This window comes from Leucoraja erinacea, chromosome 9, assembly GCF_028641065.1.
Source record: "Leucoraja erinacea ecotype New England chromosome 9, Leri_hhj_1, whole genome shotgun sequence".
NCBI classification, from domain to species: domain Eukaryota; kingdom Metazoa; phylum Chordata; class Chondrichthyes; order Rajiformes; family Rajidae; genus Leucoraja; species Leucoraja erinaceus.
In genome coordinates this window covers 1,852,964-1,872,940 of record NC_073385.1, presented here as the reverse complement: position 1 = coordinate 1,872,940, position 19,977 = coordinate 1,852,964, and the positions used below count along the sequence as shown (strand labels likewise).

The 19,977-nt window shown below is 41.1% G+C and overlaps 1 protein-coding gene across 1 annotated transcript in view; it reads right to left on the bottom strand.

Moving 5' to 3' along the window:
- Nucleotides 1-19,977, bottom strand: part of LOC129699966 (protein unc-79 homolog) — a 162,591-nt gene that overhangs the window by 36,965 nt on the left and 105,649 nt on the right. The window contains 8 exon segments of the mRNA XM_055640079.1: nucleotides 5,980-6,090; nucleotides 7,094-7,162; nucleotides 9,595-9,768; nucleotides 10,397-10,482; nucleotides 10,942-11,054; nucleotides 15,044-15,082; nucleotides 15,966-16,106; nucleotides 17,834-17,936. Of these exon segments, the coding sequence (XP_055496054.1) occupies nucleotides 5,980-6,090; nucleotides 7,094-7,162; nucleotides 9,595-9,768; nucleotides 10,397-10,482; nucleotides 10,942-11,054; nucleotides 15,044-15,082; nucleotides 15,966-16,106; nucleotides 17,834-17,936 (836 nt within the window).

The window sequence follows — 19,977 nt, the reverse complement described above, 5'->3', positions numbered from 1 at the left end:
AACGATGCCAGGACGCCATGATGTATGTTCGGAAGTATGACAATGCTTCATTCTTCATTACAATGACTTGCAATCTGAACTGGAGCGAGATCTGACAGCTGTGTGATAGACTAGACTTGATTGCAAGAGTATTCGATCTGAACAGGAAGCTATTCATCAAGTACGTCACTGGACCAAATGGGCTCTTTGGCAACTATATAGCTTTTGTCTCCACTGTGGAATATCAGGAGAGAGGCCTGCCTCATTTGCACTGTCTGCTGTGGCTTGACGAAGCAACTCAGCCAAGACCAAATGATTTTGACACATTTGTGCAAGCTGAAATACCAGACCCACAAGTAGATCCTGAGCTGCATGAATTGGTACTCAAGCACATGATTCATGGGCTGTTCTGCAACCACACCTCTCCATGTTGGAAGAAAGGGACATGCAGTAAGAGATTCCCAAAGCCATTTATCGCGAGCACAAGGTGTGGACATAATTCATATGTTCTATACAGGAGAAGATCTCCAGACGGGAGGATTTCAGGGAAATCAAGAAGGACGCCAGCATCGACCTATCACTTCTGGTTAGGTGATGCCCTATAATGCTCAACTATTGAAGTTGTTCAAATGTCACATCAACGTTGAGATATGCTCCTCTATAAAGTCAGTCAAATTACGTCATCAAGTACACCATGAAGGGAAGTGATCAAGCATCTTTTAAATTGAACAGGGATGACAAAATTTCACAGTACTTGACTGGCAGATACATTGATTCATCAGAAGCAGTGGCATTAATCCTTGGATTTCCGACTCATGAGACACCTCACTGTCTTTCGACTCCATGTACATCTACCAGAACAACAACAAGTCTTTATCAGACCTGATGCTGCTGAACAAGAGACCAATGATGCTATGATGAGAACGACTTTAACTGAATTCATGGCATTGTGTTCTCAAGAGCCATTTCCAAGAACACTCGACTATGCTGATGTTCCCCGATTTTACACATGGAACAATAAGAGATGGCAAAGAAGGAAGGCCGGCAAGAGAGTGCAAGATCATCCAGATACGTCTGGGACAAGTGTATACTGTGTCTCCAAAATGTGGTGGCCTTTACTACTTGAGACTGCTTCTCCATCCCATAAAAGGGCCAGTATCCTTTGATTCATTGAAGACACATGATGGACAAATTTACCCTTTCTACAAAGACGTCTGCAGACAAAGAGGTTTGTAGCAGACTGATGACCATTGGCAACCAACAATGGAAGATGCTGAGCACACAAGACTTCCCAGTGCAATGAGAGATTTGTTTGTTGTTTTGCTGACGAATACTGAGATCAACAATCCTCGACAATTATGGGATCACTTCAAGAATTCAATGTCTGAAGATTACCTTGAAGAAGAACAGAGAACAATGAATGAACCTAATATCATGATTGATGAGAAACAGCATGATCAGGCTCTGTATATTCAAGACAAGCTTGAGAATTACAAAAGAACAATGGAATTCTTTAATTAGCCACAACCACGAAATGGAAGGATGCAACTTGATGATGACAATCCAGAATTGCTGCAGGAATTGCAATACAATACAACTGAACAACAGCAATTTGTTGAGGAGAATGAGCCTCTGCTGAATGCTGAGCAGAGAGCAGTGTATGGCCACGTGTGTGACTGCTTGAAAAGGAATCTCCCTTCAATGGTTTTCATTGATTCACCAGGAGGAACAGGAAAAACATTTATCACCAATTTGATCCTCTCGTAAGTTAGAGGTCAAGGTGATGTGACTATTGCTGTAGCATCCTCTAGGATAGCAGCTACATTAATGCCTGGTGGAAAAACTGCACATTCTCGATTCAAGATACCCACCCAAGTGGCCGAGGATACATTTTGCAACATTGAGAAGAACTCTACTGAGTTACTGAGTTACTGAGCTGCCAGCCTGCCAGGCCTGAGTGACTGAGCTGCCAGCCCAAGAATCCATTTGGCCCACAATGTCCATACTAGCTCTTTGGAAACCAGTCCCTTTGGCCCACAACGGGTCCCAGTTAGTCTAGTAGATAATAGATGCAAGAGTTTTTTTATTCTTAAACTCTGGCCCCTGATTCTGGAGACCCCCAACATCGGGAACATGTTTCCTGCCTCTAGCGTGTCCAAACCCTTAATAATCTTATATGTTTCTTATATCATCTTAATCTTATATCATGTTTCTGATCTTGCAATTCTCTTCCACTTCCTGCTGTCCTCATGGCCTCTGAATCTATCATTACCTTATCACAAATAGAGACTAAGTGGTGAAGTAACTCAGTCAGTCAGGCAGCATGTCTGGAGAACGTGGAGGGGTGACGTTTCAGGTCTGGATCCTTCTTCAAGCTGATTACTGTGGGGGAGGGGAAGCTGGAGGAGAGGTGGGGGCAGGACAATGCCTGACAAGTGATAGTGGATACAAATGAGGGAGGTTTAAGATAGACAGATGGTTGGCCAAAGGCCAGAGATGAAAGTGTGAGGTAGGACTAGAAGTACAAATTGTAAACCCAGAAGAAGGAATATAGGTGGGAGGGGATGGGGGAAGTGGAGGCTGCGGAGGGAAAATTGAGGAGGACTGACCAAATGTTGTGCCTTCCACCACAGTGATGAATGCTGTGGTGGATGTTTGTGTTACATTTTTATTGTGTGTTCTTTTTTTATTGTACGGCACCGGGGGGGGGGGGGGGGGGGGGGGGGTGGGGGGGGGGGGGGGGGGGGGGGGGTCCCAAAAGGGGGACGGGGGGGGGTGGGCGGGGGGGGGGGGGGGTGGTAGGGGGGGGGGGGGTGGGGGGGGGGAATGGGGGGGGGAGAGAGAGAGAGAAAAGGGGGCAGTTTAGTTACCTAAAATTGGAGAATTAAATGTTCATACTATCTGGTTGTAAACTACCCAAGTGGAATATGAGGTGCTGTCCCTCAGGTTTGTGTGTGGGATCACTCTGGCAATGGAGGAAGGCCAGGAGAGAAAAGTCAGTAAGGGAATGGGAAGGAAAGATATAATGGTTAGAAACCAGGAGATTCAGCAGGCCTTGGTGGACTGAGCGCAAATGCTCGATGAGATGGTCACCTAGTTCATGCTTGGTCTCGCCGTAACCTTTGCCGACCTTAGTTTGGTCTTCCACTTCCCCTAACTCTCACCCCTCCACAAGAAGAAAGCCTGTAACAGAGCCCTCATTCTTTCCTCCGACACTTAATAAGAGTCTCTAGGCCCTTGAGCTTTGGACAAAACTGAAATTTGATGCAGTGGGCATGTTACCAAAACATTCCTCATCTCCACCATTCTGACACACCCAACAATTCATATTGCAAAGTTAGCAGAGATGGAAAGCAACATGGCAAGGTTAGCAAAATCCTTGAATTCAATTTAATTCTATCCAAACCTGAATTCATCATCATTTCAGATAAAGCAATTAAATAATGCAGATGCTGAAAAATACAAGGAATGACAATGCCTACGCAAAGAGGAAAACATTTCAGGTCAATAAAATTTAATCAGAATTGAATAATGGGAGAAATAATAGGCTCAAATGTTAGGGAAGAGAAATCCCATGAGTTGAGTCAGCCGGAAAGGCAGGATTGATTAAAAACAAAAGGAATGAAAGCGCAATTCCTAGGGATGGCAATGTAATGAGAAAGAAAACATCTTTCCAGGGGAGGAAACAATCTAAAAAGCATAGCCATGTCAGTGGGGGCGGTGGGGATTTAGAGCAGCAGGTCAGCAAATGGAGGGGCTAATGGGCAAGTGGAGGTTTTGATAAGCAAGTCTCAAAGGAAGGACAGGCAGGGAGAAGTCCATGAAAATGGGAATGATGAAGAGCTGAAGTGTGTTTACTTCAAATGCAAAGAGTATTAATTTAATAAGTGTCTAGATAAGCACTTAAATGTCCTAGGCAGAGAAGCTTATGGGCCAAGTGCTAGATGTTGGGATTAATATAGATGGCTGTCCACTGGCTGGCATGGAGGTGGTTGACAGAACAATCTGCTGCCATGCTGTATGACTCCATGGCTACACAATTATTTGGGCTCTAAATGATCGGAAGGGAAGAGATGAAATCTAGATAGTACATTTCCTGTTTAGAAGATGAAATACAAAATGGGGTGTGTGCTGGATGATAAGAGTTGTCTGAGTGTAAAATCTCTTGAAATAATCAGCCATATATTATCTTCAACACACTCTCACACTTCTCTTCCCATAAATTTGCTGGACTGGTATTCCCAGCACTTTTCTTCCTTATTATTTTGCAGAAATCCAACCTGCTGTTCATTATAAGTGTTTCTGATTTCAATTTCAGATTCTAGCAATTGCAATTTTTCGTTAATTTTTTTAATGCTTCATTTTCAACTCTACAATGGTGCAGATTTTGTCGAGTAATGCATGAATGCCAAAATTAATTAGCAACCTGGAGATAAGGAAGAGACATTCAATAAATTGTGTTCATCGCAAGCTGCTGGACAAGCTGCACTCTTCTGCCATTAGCTTGTGTTGACTGCATCACAGCTTAGCATCTCGGTGGTTTTCAGGAAATCAGTGCATTTGCACATGAACTCTCCATTAAACTCGCCACGGAAAGTTAAATGATTAATAGCATAATCAGTCTTCAAGAATATTACAATTATTATTGTTTGCCAGTCATCCACTCTTGCTCAGTGTTTGAACACTAAAACAAGGCGCAAATATTGTTGATTTTAAAAGTGGCAAATTTTAATTCTATTCTCGCTTCTTTTTTTTAATCTATCAGGCTAATATGTCATTAAGGCAAATTCACTATCCTTGTCATTCCTTTGTCTGTTTATTTCTCAATTCTTTAATCTGATATAATGCATGTCCCATTGATCACCAGGACTCCGGGTGATCTTCACTAAATCATTACGAGATAGCATGCAGTCGGCAAAAAGCTTCTGAAGTCCAACTGTGTATGAAGATATCTAATCGGCTAAGTCATGAGATGGCCCACTTCAGCAATATCTCGCCATTACTGCAACTCAGTGGTAATCAGTTATAGATCAGTTGCTAATAACATGTTATCTGAATCATGTTACTTATATCTCACACAAAAAAGCATTTAGTTTAGAGGTTCAGAGCGGAAACAGGCCCTTCGGCCCACCGGGTCCGCGCCGACCAGCAATCCCAGCACATTAACACTATCCTACACGCATTAGGGACAATTTTTACATTTACCAAGCCAATTAACCTACAAACCTGTACACCATATAGCCATATAACCATATAACAATTACAGCACGGAAACAGGCCATCTCGACCCTTCTAGTCTGTGCCGAACACATAATCTCCCCTAGTCCCATATACCTGCACTCAGACCATAACCCTCCATTCCCTTCCCGTCCATATACCTATCCAATTTATTTTTAAATGATAAAAACGAACCTGCCTCCACCACCTTCACTGGAAGCTCATTCCACACAGCTACCACTCTCTGAGTAAAGAGGTTCCCCCTCATGTTACCCCTAAACTTCAGTCCCTTAATTCTCATGTCATGTCCCCTTGTTTGAATCTTCCCTACTCTCAGTGGGAAAAGCTTTTCCACGTCAACTCTGTCTATCCCTCTCATCATTTTAAAAACCTCTATCAAGTCCCCCCTTAACCTTCTGCGCTCCAAAGAATAAAGACCTAACTGGTTCAACCTTTCTCTGTAACTTAGTTGCTGAAACCCAGGCAACATTCTAGTAAATCTCCTCTGTACTCTCTCTATTTTTTTTTTTGTACACCTTTGGAGTGTGGGAGGAAACTGAAGATCTCGGAGAAAACTCATGCAGGTCACGGGGAGAACGTACAAACAGCGAACAGAGAGCACCCATAGTTGGGATCGAACCCGGGTCTCCGGCGCTGCAATCGCTGTAAGGCAGCAACTCTATCCCTGCGCCACTGTGACTACATTTATTATAAGACAGACTGAAAGCGATTTTGATTTCACAAAATGGATAAAATGTAGTAGTACACAAATGAATATTTTACCTTATTGAAGGCTCGATAACACAATCCACACAATTCAACAAGGTACGCAAGGCTGAAGACTCCATTCTGAATCACAAAGCTCAGCAATTTAGAAAATGGCTCCAAAAGGCTCTAAATGCAAGATAATTGAAACATAGGAACTGCCATTAATTAAAAGGAAACAAATTTCCCGCGGAACACACACAGAGACAAAGACCACAATCAGTTGAATTCTGGTTTACAGTATATTACAATCGGTAAATTCAGAGGATGTAGAATCTGCACAATGTTTAGAAAGCTGCACAACTTTCCCTTCATGAACAACAAACTTAATTTACTACCAATTATATTGGGAACTGACAGGTCTGTCCCCACAAATTCCCTGCTCATTTCTCAATCTTTCCTCTTCCACAGCATCAAGCAGAAGCCAGATGCTACACCAAGGAAGGAGATTTATTTCTAGATTGCCTGGTGCACCAATCCATCCACTACTTTGGGATAATATAGGCAAAGTCATTTCCAAACCATTCCATCCTCCTGGCTGAAATTCTTTAAGTATGAAAGTTGGAATGAATTAAATACATCCAGAGAAGGGGAATAAAAGATCTGATATGCACTTATTCAAAGTAAAGAGTAAAAAAATAAGAAACAGACATATTTAGGAAGGGTATACCAAATGGAAAATGAGCTGTGAGGCAAAGAAATGAAAGGAAGCCCTTCCACAAAGTTGCCCACAGTCTAAACATAAATGAATCACAGGTATAATGGAAATGATTTAAGGTTTCCTCTCCAGAAGAGTTTTGGCAATAAAGTAGACGCAATTCTGACAAGATCTCAACCAAGATTAAAAAGGAAACAAGTTTGATAATGGACAGATTAAATCGCGGGAATCTAAATAAAATATATAAATAGGTGAAGTGAGGAAAGCAGAACAATAAATCTTGCAAAAACAGAAAATAACTAATAACCAAGTCTAAAGGTCAATGCATACTGTAGAATGACATAAGCAAAGTTACTGAAGAACAAATTAAAATTAATCCAAAATTTAAAAAAAATAAATCATGGAATTTTTGGAGGATGCTTAAAATCATTTTCATTCCTGAGGGATAACATTGAAAAAATCTCTTTAGCTCACCCGTGATGCACTTGCAGTAGGTATCTTAAGAAGACAGATCATGATTGCCAAACTGGAATCCAAACAGCACTGCAGACAAAATGAACTGACCATGATTTGGGCACTTGCAATGTTCATAACTGACAAGTACAATTTGAAAGTTTCAGTACATCCAAATAAATATGATAGAAACATTGAAACATAGAAATTAGGTGCAGGAGTAGGCCATTCGGCCCTTCGAGCCCATGATATGTCTAGGTAAAATGATCTACAGTATTTCCAACACCCCAGAAATATCTAGTTATTGTTTGCAAAACATAAAGAAGTAGGGGCAGGAGTAGACATTCTTCCCCTCATACCTGCTCAACATTTCAGTAAGATCTGATTCCAGGACAAGGGGTCACAGCTTAAGGATAAGGGGGAAATCCTTTAAAACCGAGATGAGAAGAACTTTTTTCACACAGAGAGTGATGAATCTCTGGAACTCTCTGCCACAGAGGGTAGTTGAGGCCAGTTCATTGGCTATATTTAAGAGGGAGTTAGATGTGGCCCTTGTGGCTAAGGGGATCAGGGGGTATGGAGAGAAGGCAGGTACGGGATACTGAGTTGGATGATCAGCCATGATCATATTGAATGGCGGTGCAGGCTCGAAGGGCCGAATGGCCTACTCCTGCACCTATTTTCTATGTTTCTATGTTTCTATGTTTCTATCACAGGTAACCTTGACCACTACGACTGTGGTAAACCAGGCCCAAATTCGTTAATTCCCTTGTTATCTTAAAACCTTCCGATCTCTGTTTAGAATATAACAACTCTACCTCCACTGCTCTCTTTAGCAGAGAATTTTAGAATGGAAAAATCTTTACATCCGAGTTCTGAATGGCCAAAGCTTTATTTGAGATTGTGAGCACTGGTTCTAGACACTGCAGCCAGGGGAAATATAATCACTGCTTCTATCCTATGAACACTGAGAATTTTGTATGTTTCAATGGGATCCCATCCCATCACTCTAAACTCTACAATGTATGGAAGCATACTGCTTAATCTCGACAGTAGGGCAATCCCCAGTAATCTATCTAGTGAATCTTAGTGGTACTCCCTCTATTGAAAGTATATTCTTACTTGGGTAAGGAGATGTAAAGTCATAGAGAGATTCAGCATGAAAACAAGCCCTTTGCCCACTGAGTCCATGCCAACAATCAACCACCTGCTTATACTCATCCTAAATTAAACAAATTTATTATTCTCTCCACCTTCTCATCAACCTTCCACCCCCACCCCAGCCACCAGCACACTCGGTACAATTTAGTGTCCAATTAGCCTACCAATCCACCTGCCTTGGGGATGAGGAAGGAAACTGGTTCACTCATAGGAAACTCATATGATTATAGGGAGAATGTGCAAAATTCCACTTAGACAGCACGCAAGGTCAGGATTGAACTAGTTGTGCCACTGTGCCACGCTACACAATTCTTCATCAGGTCCAACATTTAGAGCACTATTTTTGCATTTAAAACTGTATGTAATAAAATCCAATATACTGATAGGGTTCTTAACATTAGCATTATAAAAATATTTTGCCTTCCTATTTATTTAAACACCAAAGTAAATAACTTCATATTCTCCATAGAACATGTACTATTTCTCATACCCTTGTCCATTCACTGAAGCTGTTCTGCATCCTAATCATTTTGCCACTTATTTACTTTATTCGTTTGTGGTGAGTTCTGCTCAATGTTGTTTGGCACCTCTGTTCAATGTTTTGTTAAGTTAAATGAGGACAATAGTTGCATAGTTAATGATAGGGCCATTAGAGAGTGCTGTAGAGCAAAGAGACTGGGGGATACAATTACATGATTCCCTGAAATCGGCAATGCAGGTAGATGGAGGAATTTGGCATGCTTGCATTCATCCGTCAAGGCATTGAATATATTACAAATGTATGTGCAAAAGTACAGCTATTGGAAGTCAATTTGGGCTCATGACTGATGATAATATTTGATGATCCAGCAGAGACCTTCTAAATTACATATGCTTCCTAAATAGTCATGTGGTTTGCTCCACGTTTGAATGCAAACCAGCAAGAATTATTGGTCAAAACTTTGCGATCCAATTTCTGTCTGTTGTATATGTACACTACACACATTGATGGCATCATCCCATGCACAAATGAGATTGGGAAATGTTTAAAAATATGCAACAAATATTTTTTATGTGAGACTTTTTTGAATGTTCTTGCTGTAACTCTGACTGCATTGCTAAACTGGGGCACTGGAGCAAGGTGCCCCTTGTTTGCTTGGAATCATACATTGAATTGATTTGCAGCATTCTAAAAAGTTTACGATACACTTAAAATATGCAAATGTTTCATTTCTGCAGCAAGACAAAGCCCACATAGCCCTGTTTAGTGATTTAATGTGTTGCAGCAATCAACAGAATTTAAAGTTAGATTTATTATTTTTAAAAAAGATAACTTTAATATTTTCTCCCAACTGGCAGAAAATCTGGAATTTGTTTCCTACCTTCAGAGGCAATATGCATGGCAGCTTGGCTAAAAATGCTTGAAAGTGATTACAGATTGTAGTCCAGAGATTACTCGGTAAATCCATTGGTAACGCTTCCATGTAAGTAGCTATGTTATCTAAACAGCGAAGCATAGCTCCTCCTGCTGGTAAGTTCTTCTTATTGTTTAAACCCTGTGTCATATTTGGATCACAAATTTGAGTGTAACACACACACCATGGTATTAGGAAATACATTCATTACTGTCTTTCACATTTAACTTGGCATAATTATGTACTTTACTGATTACATTTATTTCATGTTCACAAGTTAGGCCATTCAGCCCATCGAGTCAAGTCTGCCATTCAATCACGGCTGATCTCTGCCTCCTAATCCCATTTTCCTGCCTTCACCCCATAACCCTTGACACCCGTTCTAATCAAGAATTTGTCTATATTTGCCTTAAAAAATATCCACTGACTTGGCCTCCACAGCCCTCTGTGGCAATGAGTTCCACAGATGAACAACCCTCTGACTAAAGAAGTTCCTCCTCGCCTCCTTTCTTAATTCTGAGGCTGTGACCTCTGGTCCTCGACTCTCCCACCAGTGGAAACAACCATTCCACATCCACTCTATCTATGCCTTTCATTATTCTGTAAGTTTCAATGAGATCCCCCCTCAACCTTCTAAACTCTAATGAGTAGAGGCCCAGTGTTGTCAAGCACCCATCATATGCGAACCCACTCATTCCCACTATTTCTGTTACAGAACATTATCAAAAAGCACTCAGAATGTGCCTGTTCTGTCTACAGTCTCCAGTACCTCCAGGAGTTGATTCAGCGCTGCCACAGAACTTAGCTCGTTGAAGTCCATCAATGACGACGCCATGGTTCGAAGGAAGCTTCCGTCTAAATGTGAACAACTTTTGTTATTTCTGAGTTTAAGGAACAGTAAATGCCAGCATTTATTATTTATATATTATTATTATTATTATTTTTTTAATTTTTTTTTTATTAGCAGTACAGTAAATCACATTAATACATCGCATATATCTTATTACATTATGTTGTATCACTTCATTTTTTGAGCTTTAAAAGAGAAAGAAATAAAAGAAGTAAGAAAAGTAAGCAAGAATCGTGAAGGTGCAGGAAAGTGTTGGGAGAAGAGAACCCCTTAGGGAAGGAATTAGAGAAGGAAGCAAAGAAAATAATTAAGACCCTAGAAAGAAAGGAAAAAAAAGGAAAAAAGGAAAATCAGTCGCTCTATTGTAACACAAAACTCCGCAAAAAAGGATATACCAACCATGTTTTTATTAAAAATGTATTTATATATTATTGAAGTTAAATCTCCTACAAGTTATATCTAACCTTTGATGTTGCTTTGAAACAGTTGTGGAAGAATGCCATTGGGAGCTAGCTGATGAAAAATACAGCGTAGAAATTGCTTTGCCACGCCAGCAGCATTGCCAGGAATCAACATGCTTAAAAAAATGAAAATGCAGAAATATTTCACATTGTTAAACATTTATTCAAATGTATGAAATGAAATGTCATCAATGAAAATATATGTAATTGAAACTGTCAAATATTAAGACACCAACATACTAATATTAACACCATAGTCGTAAAAGGAATCACAACAGCATTTTACTGGAAGGCAAAGATCCCAGTTTCTCCGAACTGCACATAGGAAATATAGAACAGACTGGCCTTCATCATCTATGCTGTTAGCTGATAGTGCCAGAAGTGCCATGAGGAGTCCAGCAACTTGGATTAGAAACATAAAAGCCACAGCTCCCATAGAAACATAGATCAGTAATTTGCATTGGGATGGTGGTGGTTGTAGGGGTGGGGGGGGCAACACTTTCAATAATCATAAAGCATATTTAAACTGTTTACAATATGAATTTGTTTAAATGTGGCCCTCCGACATCAGGGACAAAGTAGTTGCTTCCCATTTTTTTGTTTAGCAGTTAACACTATCCAAAGATCCGTGCTAAATAACTTTTTCTGAACTTGTGTACAGGCAAGACTATGGTTCCACTGACATCAATACAAAAACAGTACATTTACAGTGGAGCTGTACGATAATCCATTCTCAGGGTCAGTACAACAATAGTAAAAATTAGACCTGACATTTCAGCCAATAGCTCTTAGAGTTGACAGATGTCTCAGTGTTGACAGATACCAGATGGTACGCTGTTGAATTATCAAAACATAGAAACATAGAAATTAGGTGCAGGAGTAGCCCATTCAGCCCTTCGAGCCTGACCGCCATTCAATATGATCATGGCTGATCATCCAACTCAGTATCCCGTACCTGCCTTCTCTCCATACCCTCTGATCCCCTTAGCCACAAGGGCCACATCTAACTCCCTCTTAAATATAGCCAATGAACTGGCCTCGACTACCCTCTGTGGCAGAGAGTTCCAGAGATTCACCACTCTCTGTGTGAAAAAAGTTCTTCTCATCTCGGTTTTAAAGGATTTCCCCCTTATCCTTAAGCTGTGACCCCTTGTCCTGGACTTCCCCAACATTGGGAACAATCTTCCTGCATCTAGCCTGTCCAACCCCTTAAGAATTTTGTAAGTTTCTATAAGATCCCCTCTCAATCTCCTAAATTCTAGAGAGTATAAACCAAGTCTATCCAGTCTTTCTTAATAAGACAGTCCTGACATCCCAGGAATCAGTCTGGTGAACCTTCTCTGCACTCCCTCTATGGCAATAATGTCCTTCCTCAGATTTGGAGACCAAAACTGTACACAATACTCCAGGTGTGGTCTCACCAAGACCCTGTACAACTGCAGTAGAACCTCCCTGCTCCTATACTCAAATCCTTTTGCTATGAAAGCTAACATACCATTCGCTTTCTTCACTGCCTGCTGCACCTGCATGCCTACTTTCAATGACTGGTGTACCATGACACCCAGGTCCCGCTGCATCTCCCCTTTTCCTAGTCGGCCACCATTTAGATAATAATCTGCTTTCCTGTTTTTGCCACCAAAATGGATACCCTCACATTTATCCACATTATACTGCATCTGCCAAACATTTGCCCACTCACCCAGCCTATCCAAGTCACCTTGCAGTCTCCTAGCATCCTCCTCACAGCTATCACTGCCCCCCAGCTTAGTGTCATCCGCAAACTTGGAGATGTTGCCTTTGATAAATAAATCCCATTGTTATCTACCGAAACGTTTCTAATTAACTGTTGTCAGGTGTCTTAGCTGAAGAATATTAAATATTAAAATAAATACAGAGTTGTATCTATACAAATTTAATTCAACAAGATAGTGATAAGCAGATTTGCTTTGGAGATGTATTTATTTTGTCATTTGAGGCTTATATATGGGATGGGGGATTAATCCATTGGGATTTTTATGTCCATCTAAGAGAGGAGAAAGAAACTTGATGCAATGTCCAATAGCAGCATGTGATCCCAATATTGCAGCTGCAATAAACAATAAGATTTTTGGAGTGTGACTTGAACCTTCTCACTCAGCAGCAAGCATGCTAATGTGGAACCAAGACTGCCATGAGAACCCAGATGTATTCACACTTTGGCCATAATCCGATGGACAGCAGAGAGTGTAAACACCACACGAGCGGGAAAAGAAAGAAAGGAAAGAAAAAGTCCTAGGAAAAAAATATTATAAACTAATCCGTACTGAACTTTGTGGAAAGCTCAAGAGGTTGAGCAGCAATAATGTACCATGGTTAAGTTAGAGAATGCATTACTAGCTTTGATTAAAGCTGTTTGGGAGCAGTTAGTGTGGAAACTACACTTTCACATAGAATGATTAGATAAGTTCTAGGATTTAGGGAAATAAAAGTTAGGCAAGGACAATGTATTAATTTGGGGAAGCTTAAGGTAGGATTTTGCAAATGTTACAAATACTTAGTGGATGTATAATTGGATTAAACAATGGAAATTAAATCATAAATCACAGGATTTCCAGTTCACATAATCACTTGGATGTAGATTTAATTGCGAAATACAAGTAAAGTGCAGCTTTCTGCATAACAGGAATACTTGAGTGGCAACAGAACTGTTGGAGATGCAAGAGACAACACAAATTCCAAGCAATTGCAAAACTAGTCAAAGTGTTAACAGAGCTGTCGGCCTCCCTGTGGAGCAGGTCCCCTTGGTACCGGAATAGCAGAACACCAGGCAGCTCCTTACCCTTCCTACACCTTGGCCAAATTAAATGATGAAAGGAACAGCTACTATCCTGCAACTATCAAGTTCTTCAACTGACCTGCAAAACCCTAAATCTACCTTGACAACGGAATAAAACAGATCATCCCTTGCACTACCAAGAACTTGTTTTTGTTCTACAACAAAACTCATGGACAGGAAACATTATGGGTCAGAACCCTTTTTTCAGATGCTGGAACATGCCGAAACATCACATCTCATGTCCTCCAGAGATGGTGCCTGACCTGCCATGTTCCTCCAGCACTTTGTGTTCCACTCAAGATTCCAGCATCTGCAGGTTTTTGTTTCTCTGTTTTATTTTTTCTATTTCTGTTTTGCACTAATGATTTTTTTTTTTTTTTGCGCAGTCTCCTAACTTTTAGGAATGTTATGTATAATTTGTGTAAAAGTTTGCGTTAGTCTGAATCCATGTGCCTGTGATGCCACTGCAAATACGATCTTCGTTGTACTTTGTGCCACCAAACATAGGGCAGTAAACTTAACTCAACTCAAATCAAAAGTAAATCTAATAGCTTTCTGCATATTTTGGTGCCTTTTATTTGACTATGGCATTCAACATTTATTAAAACTGAATGGAAAACGCATGCTGCCTGTTCGATTCCAAAACTTGAGGCCCAATATGAGTTTTATTATAAAACAGTCTCATCTGACAATTTCACCAGGCAAAGTAGCTATCATTTCTCTGAAAACACAAATTAATTTGCAATTGCTGACCAGCTGTTTCTCCCACAAGAAATGGCCAACCACCATCTGAAATTCTTCCCCATAAGAGTTAAACCTAAATCTTTATTTATTAAAGGGTATATTTAGATGCATGACAAAAATGGAAAATAACCAACATCTAAGTCTAAACAGATAGTGCAGAAAGACACAAAGTGCTGGGGTAACTCAGCGGGACAGGCAGCATCTCTGGAAAGAAGGAATGGGTGATGTTTTGGGTCAAGACTCTTCTTCACACAGATAGTGAGTTCCTGCTCTCATTGGCAGGCCAGATGTCCTTGCACTGATGGAGGTATTTTCATTTTACATTATGGCTATTTCGGGCATAACTGAAAACCAAAGATCACAATCTGACCTATTCCTTCAGCTCTCTGAGATAAATAGAGATTGATAAGATACAAAATAAATAGAAGAAATTAAACCACCCACATGAAGAATAATTGTTTCAAGATGGTAAACTTTGCACACAAGAGTAAAAACTTGACTGAAATGTCTTCACAAAATTGCCGTAATAGCAAATAGCATAAATACCTTTCTGCCTGACCTGAAAACAGGGTGCTTGATGCCAGTCTGAAATAAAAAAAACATTAGACATTACTTAACATAAACAAGTCGAGGGTAGACAAAAATGCTGGAGAAACTCAGCGGGTGAGGCAGCATCTACGGAGCGAAGGAATAGGCAACGTTTCGGGTCGAGACCCTTCTTCAGACTGATGTCGGGGGGGAGGGAGGGCGGGGAAAATGAAAGGTAGAGTTGAAGACAGTAGGCTTCGGGGAGAGCTGGGAAGTGGAGGGGAAGGAGGGAGAAAGCAAGTACTACCTGAAATTGGAGAAGTCAATGTTCATACCTCTCGGGTGTAAACTACCCAAGTGAAATATGAGGTGCTGTTCCTCCAATTTGCACTGGCCCTCACTCTGACCATGGCAGAGGCCCAGGACAGAAAGGTCGGATTCGGAATGGGAGGGGGAGTTGAAGTGCTAAGCCACCGGGAGATCAGGTCGGTTATTGCGAACTGAACGGAGATCGCCAAGCCTGCGCTTGGTTTCACTGATGTCCTTGCTTTCTCCCTCCTTCTCCTCCCCTTCCCAGCTTCCCCCCCAAGCCTACTGTCTCCATCTCTTCCTTCCCTTTTCCCCAACCCTCCCGACATCAGTCCGAAGAAGGGTCTCAACCAGAAACGTCGCCTATTCCTTCACTCCATAGATGCAGCCTCACCAGCTGAATTTCTCCAGCATTTTTGTCTACCGTCGATTTTTCCAGCAGTTCCTTATTAAACATAACTTAAACAAGTTATTTTTCTCTAGAAAACATGCCTTCAAATATATAGTAAGAAAAATACCAACCGTGCAATCGTGCTAAAAATGTTGGCGAAGGCAACTGGCATTCAATGTACAGACAATACTTTCAATCCATTTTAAATGAAGTAGATAATGAAGACATCATCATGGTTACCTTCCAACTGACTGCAGAATATCAAGCAGTAAAGGGGCTGCCAAGTCTGGACTCAAGTGAATAAATGTTGAAAGAACTACTATAGCCAGTCCCAATGTTTCTTCATCATACTCTTCAAGGATAGCTCCACAGTCTATACATCTGCATAAATGAATGAAAAATCAAAAATAGTTCACAGGTGTAAATGCAAGCATTTTGTATTTTCAACTCTTGATTGTAAATTCAAGAAGAAGTCTGTAAGACTCACTAAACTGGCATCAGAAATGTTGAACTCATTCACAGTCCACACAATGGCATGCCTCAAAATTAAACCTACTGTTAATATTGACTAAATTAGAGTTATTATAAAATGGAGGATCATTGCATTTGCAAGGCCTGTGAAAAGCTACAGGCTGTGAGTTGGCGCCAGCTAGTCTGAACCCTAGATTGATATGCAGGATGGGGAAAGAGCCAGATGTCCTCTAATTGACAAGCCAAATCCAGCTCAGTTCAACACACTGAATTCACAAATTTTAGTTAAGTTTTTAGTTTAGTTTAGTTTAGAGATACAGCACAGAAACAGGCCCTTCAGCCCACCGAGTCTGCACTGACCAGGGATCTCCGCACATTATCCTACACAACAACTAGAGAGCATTATTTCGCATTTTTAAACCAAACCATTTAACCTGCAAACTTGCACGTCTTTTGGAGTGTGGGAGGAAACCGAAGTTCTCAGAGAAAACCCACGCGGTCAGGTGGAGAACGTACAAACTCCGTACAGACAGCACCCGTAATCGGATGGAACCTTGTTCTTTGGCACTGTAAGGGCTGTAAGGCAGGAACTCTGACCGCTGTCACACCGTGCCACCAGCAACAGCAATTTGTTTACACATTACAATGAAAATTGTTGTATTAGCAGAGAAGTAAAATACATTCTTGTCCACTTTCATTGCAGTATATTTGTCTAAGCAGAGTTAAACCTAAAATCATTCAAACATGCTTGCCAATCCTTCATGTCCTACATTTATAACAATTTTGCTAGATTCTCAATTTTAACATGTCATAATAGTTTCCCAATTCCCCCATTTTCTTTCCCATCCCTGTAACTGTAATTTCCTTTGTACATCCCCTAGCACATCCCTGCTCTTAAAGGCTTCATCACTCAGACATGCCTTCAGCCATTCAACCGCAAACCTTCACCCATGCCTTCTTCCTTCATTAGATTTCTTTAAACCCACCTTCAGCTGTCTTAACAGTCCTCTATGCATTTCGTTGTCTCTGTACTGTACACTGACAATGACAATTAAAATTGAATCTGAATCTGATCTGATGCTTCAAGATCAATATCTAATTTGGTTTGTTAAAACACTGTGATGTACCTTGAGATACATTATTACATTAAAAGAACTACACAAAAGCAAATTGTTGTTTTGTTGCTGATATATTTCATTGAATACTACCCATTTTTTGTTCCAACCTAGTAAATGTTCAATTTGTGGGGCTTTTATTTTAAACTGATTCAGTTTAGTGGAGTTAAAGATTTGCAAATACTGGGGAGGTCATTTCCAAATATGTTCTGATGGATGGGCCATTTGCCAAATTTCTAGATTGCAGTAACTGAGTAAAACTCTTCAAATCTAACACTCCCTCTTCTCATGGAACAATTTATCAACGCATCTGCATAACAATGCCAACTTATTTATCTGGTAATTTAAAGTTATAGTTATTTATGCTAATAGGGCTTGAATTGTCTGGATGTACAAAGGTATAAAATAATAACAATTTAATTTGCATTATTTTAATCCACAGTATTAATTACAGGGGAAATGTTGGTAAAAATTAGAAAAAACTGTTGTCTCATGGTTAGACAAGCAAATCTATATGTATACCTATCTGACATAAGTGTTGGTTGATCATCTGTAAATTCCTCTGGTGCGGGGACAAACATGCTGACTATGCTCTGTGCAGACAGCAAACTTGATTTCGTAGCACCTATGAAAATAATTGAAAAAAGAAGATGTCAGTCATAAACATAAGATATTGAAATATTAAAATCTGCTCAATGTATTTATTTCACCCAGTTTTCAATGGGGTTTCTAGATGGCAAACATCAATTAAATTTCAAGGGCTGCTTTACACCACACTGAAAACATTAAAATGAGTCTGCCAGATAGCCTGTAGTAACATTTTACCAGTCTTGTGTTGACGATACAGGGTGGTGGTGGGGAATGGGGGTTGGAGTAGGTGCAGTTTCACCCAGAAAGTAATTTTTGCACAATAGGATTTATGCAGTCTGGTTACCTAATTTAGTTCTGCTGTAAAATTGGCCAGTGCAAAAATCACAAAGGAAATTGTCTAACTGTAACAAAGTATAGGTGGGTTGCACGTAAGGTCATCGGGTCAAATGGCGTGACGCATGGAGCAGCTCAATCCATGTGGAGGACATGGTTGCCTCGGCACACACTGTTAACACACAGAACGCGTACCTTCTTACCTGTTAAAAACCACAGAAATTGTCATTTTTTGCGCTATAAATATTTGTGGGTACTGTCATTGAAAACAGGAAGGTATCAGTATCTTTGCTTTGAACCCGAGCAGCAAGGTATAAGTGGCTGCAGAAGCGCATCCCTCGGGACAGCCCCCACTTTCCACCCGGGGTCAACGCTGTCCGGCCATGGCCGCCCTCCGCCCCGTCTCCCTCTGTGGGCCGCACTGTCACGGCTGTGGGTCGGCTGCGCCCACACATGGGGCCGGGGCTGGCGGGAGAGGGGCCGGGTGGATCGGGGCCGGGTGAGGTGGAGCCGCAGCTCTGGGCAACGTCAGCTGCAGCAGAGTTGGGGACAGTCTGCTCCCTCTACCCACCCAGAGTCACTGACTGCGCTGCACCGACATCCCGACCTCTTCCTCCCCCCCCCCCCCCCCCCCCCCCCCCCCCCATCTCCCCTTGACCACCTCCTCCGTCTCCTCCTACCACCTCCGGACGCGGGATAGACGGCCCGGGGTCCGAGAGTGTGCAACCAGACCGGATGCTGGGCCAGAAGAAGGACCCGCTGTGCTGCCAGCCATAGTAAATGCTTCCTGCAGTTCACCGCATGTACTCCAGTTGCCGTGATCGTGACCTCGACTGCTTGCAACCTCCCTATGCAGCTTAATTTGAGAGATTCACAATCTTGAAGTCGGTTCCAAATGACTGAACTGAGATTTAACTTGCGTGTGATTAATATTTCCTGAATGAGGCATCTTTTTTGGTTTCAATGCAAAAGTTATTTTAAAAAGTTGCACAAGTGATGCAATTGGAAACCGTTGTTTCTTCCAATCCACATGGTTTACTGGAAGAAACAACAGCATTGCAAGTGTATGCATTATAGCACAGTGCTAATACCCCATTTTATAAATTGCACGTCTGTCAAAGTCGTCATATCTGAAATGCCAAAGAAGCTTCCAATACTTCTGATCAATGCTTTTCCTGAAATTACTCACAATTAAAGATATTTCTACTTTTTGCTTCAGGGACTTAAAATTTATGAAATCAAAATACTCAATGTGGGCAAGAACTTTTCTTGAACTTGAGTGCAATGTCCAACTGAACGATGGACTTACCAAATGTGCCGGAAAGAACTGCAGATGCAGGTTTATATCGATGGTAGACACAAAATGCTGGAGCAACTCCGAATGAAGAAGGGTCTCGACCCAAAACATCACCCATTCCTTCTCTCCAGAGATGCTGCATGTCCTACTGGGTTACTCCAGCATTTTGTGTCTACCTCCAATGGACATACCAACACATGTTCTTGTGTGGCAAATAATAGTCCCTAAGCTACTAGGTTGCCAGATTTGTCAAGGTCGGGGAACCGGAAGAACCAGTAAGAAGACATGTTTTGCTGAATGTTGGCTTGTCCAGCGATTGTTGCATTATTCCTGCCACTACACTTGCCAATGACTTTACCACAACACAAATTGAAACAGAATACCAGTTTCAAAGTGAATTCTCTTACCCATACAATCGGCAGGATAAATCAGTACTCCGATAAAT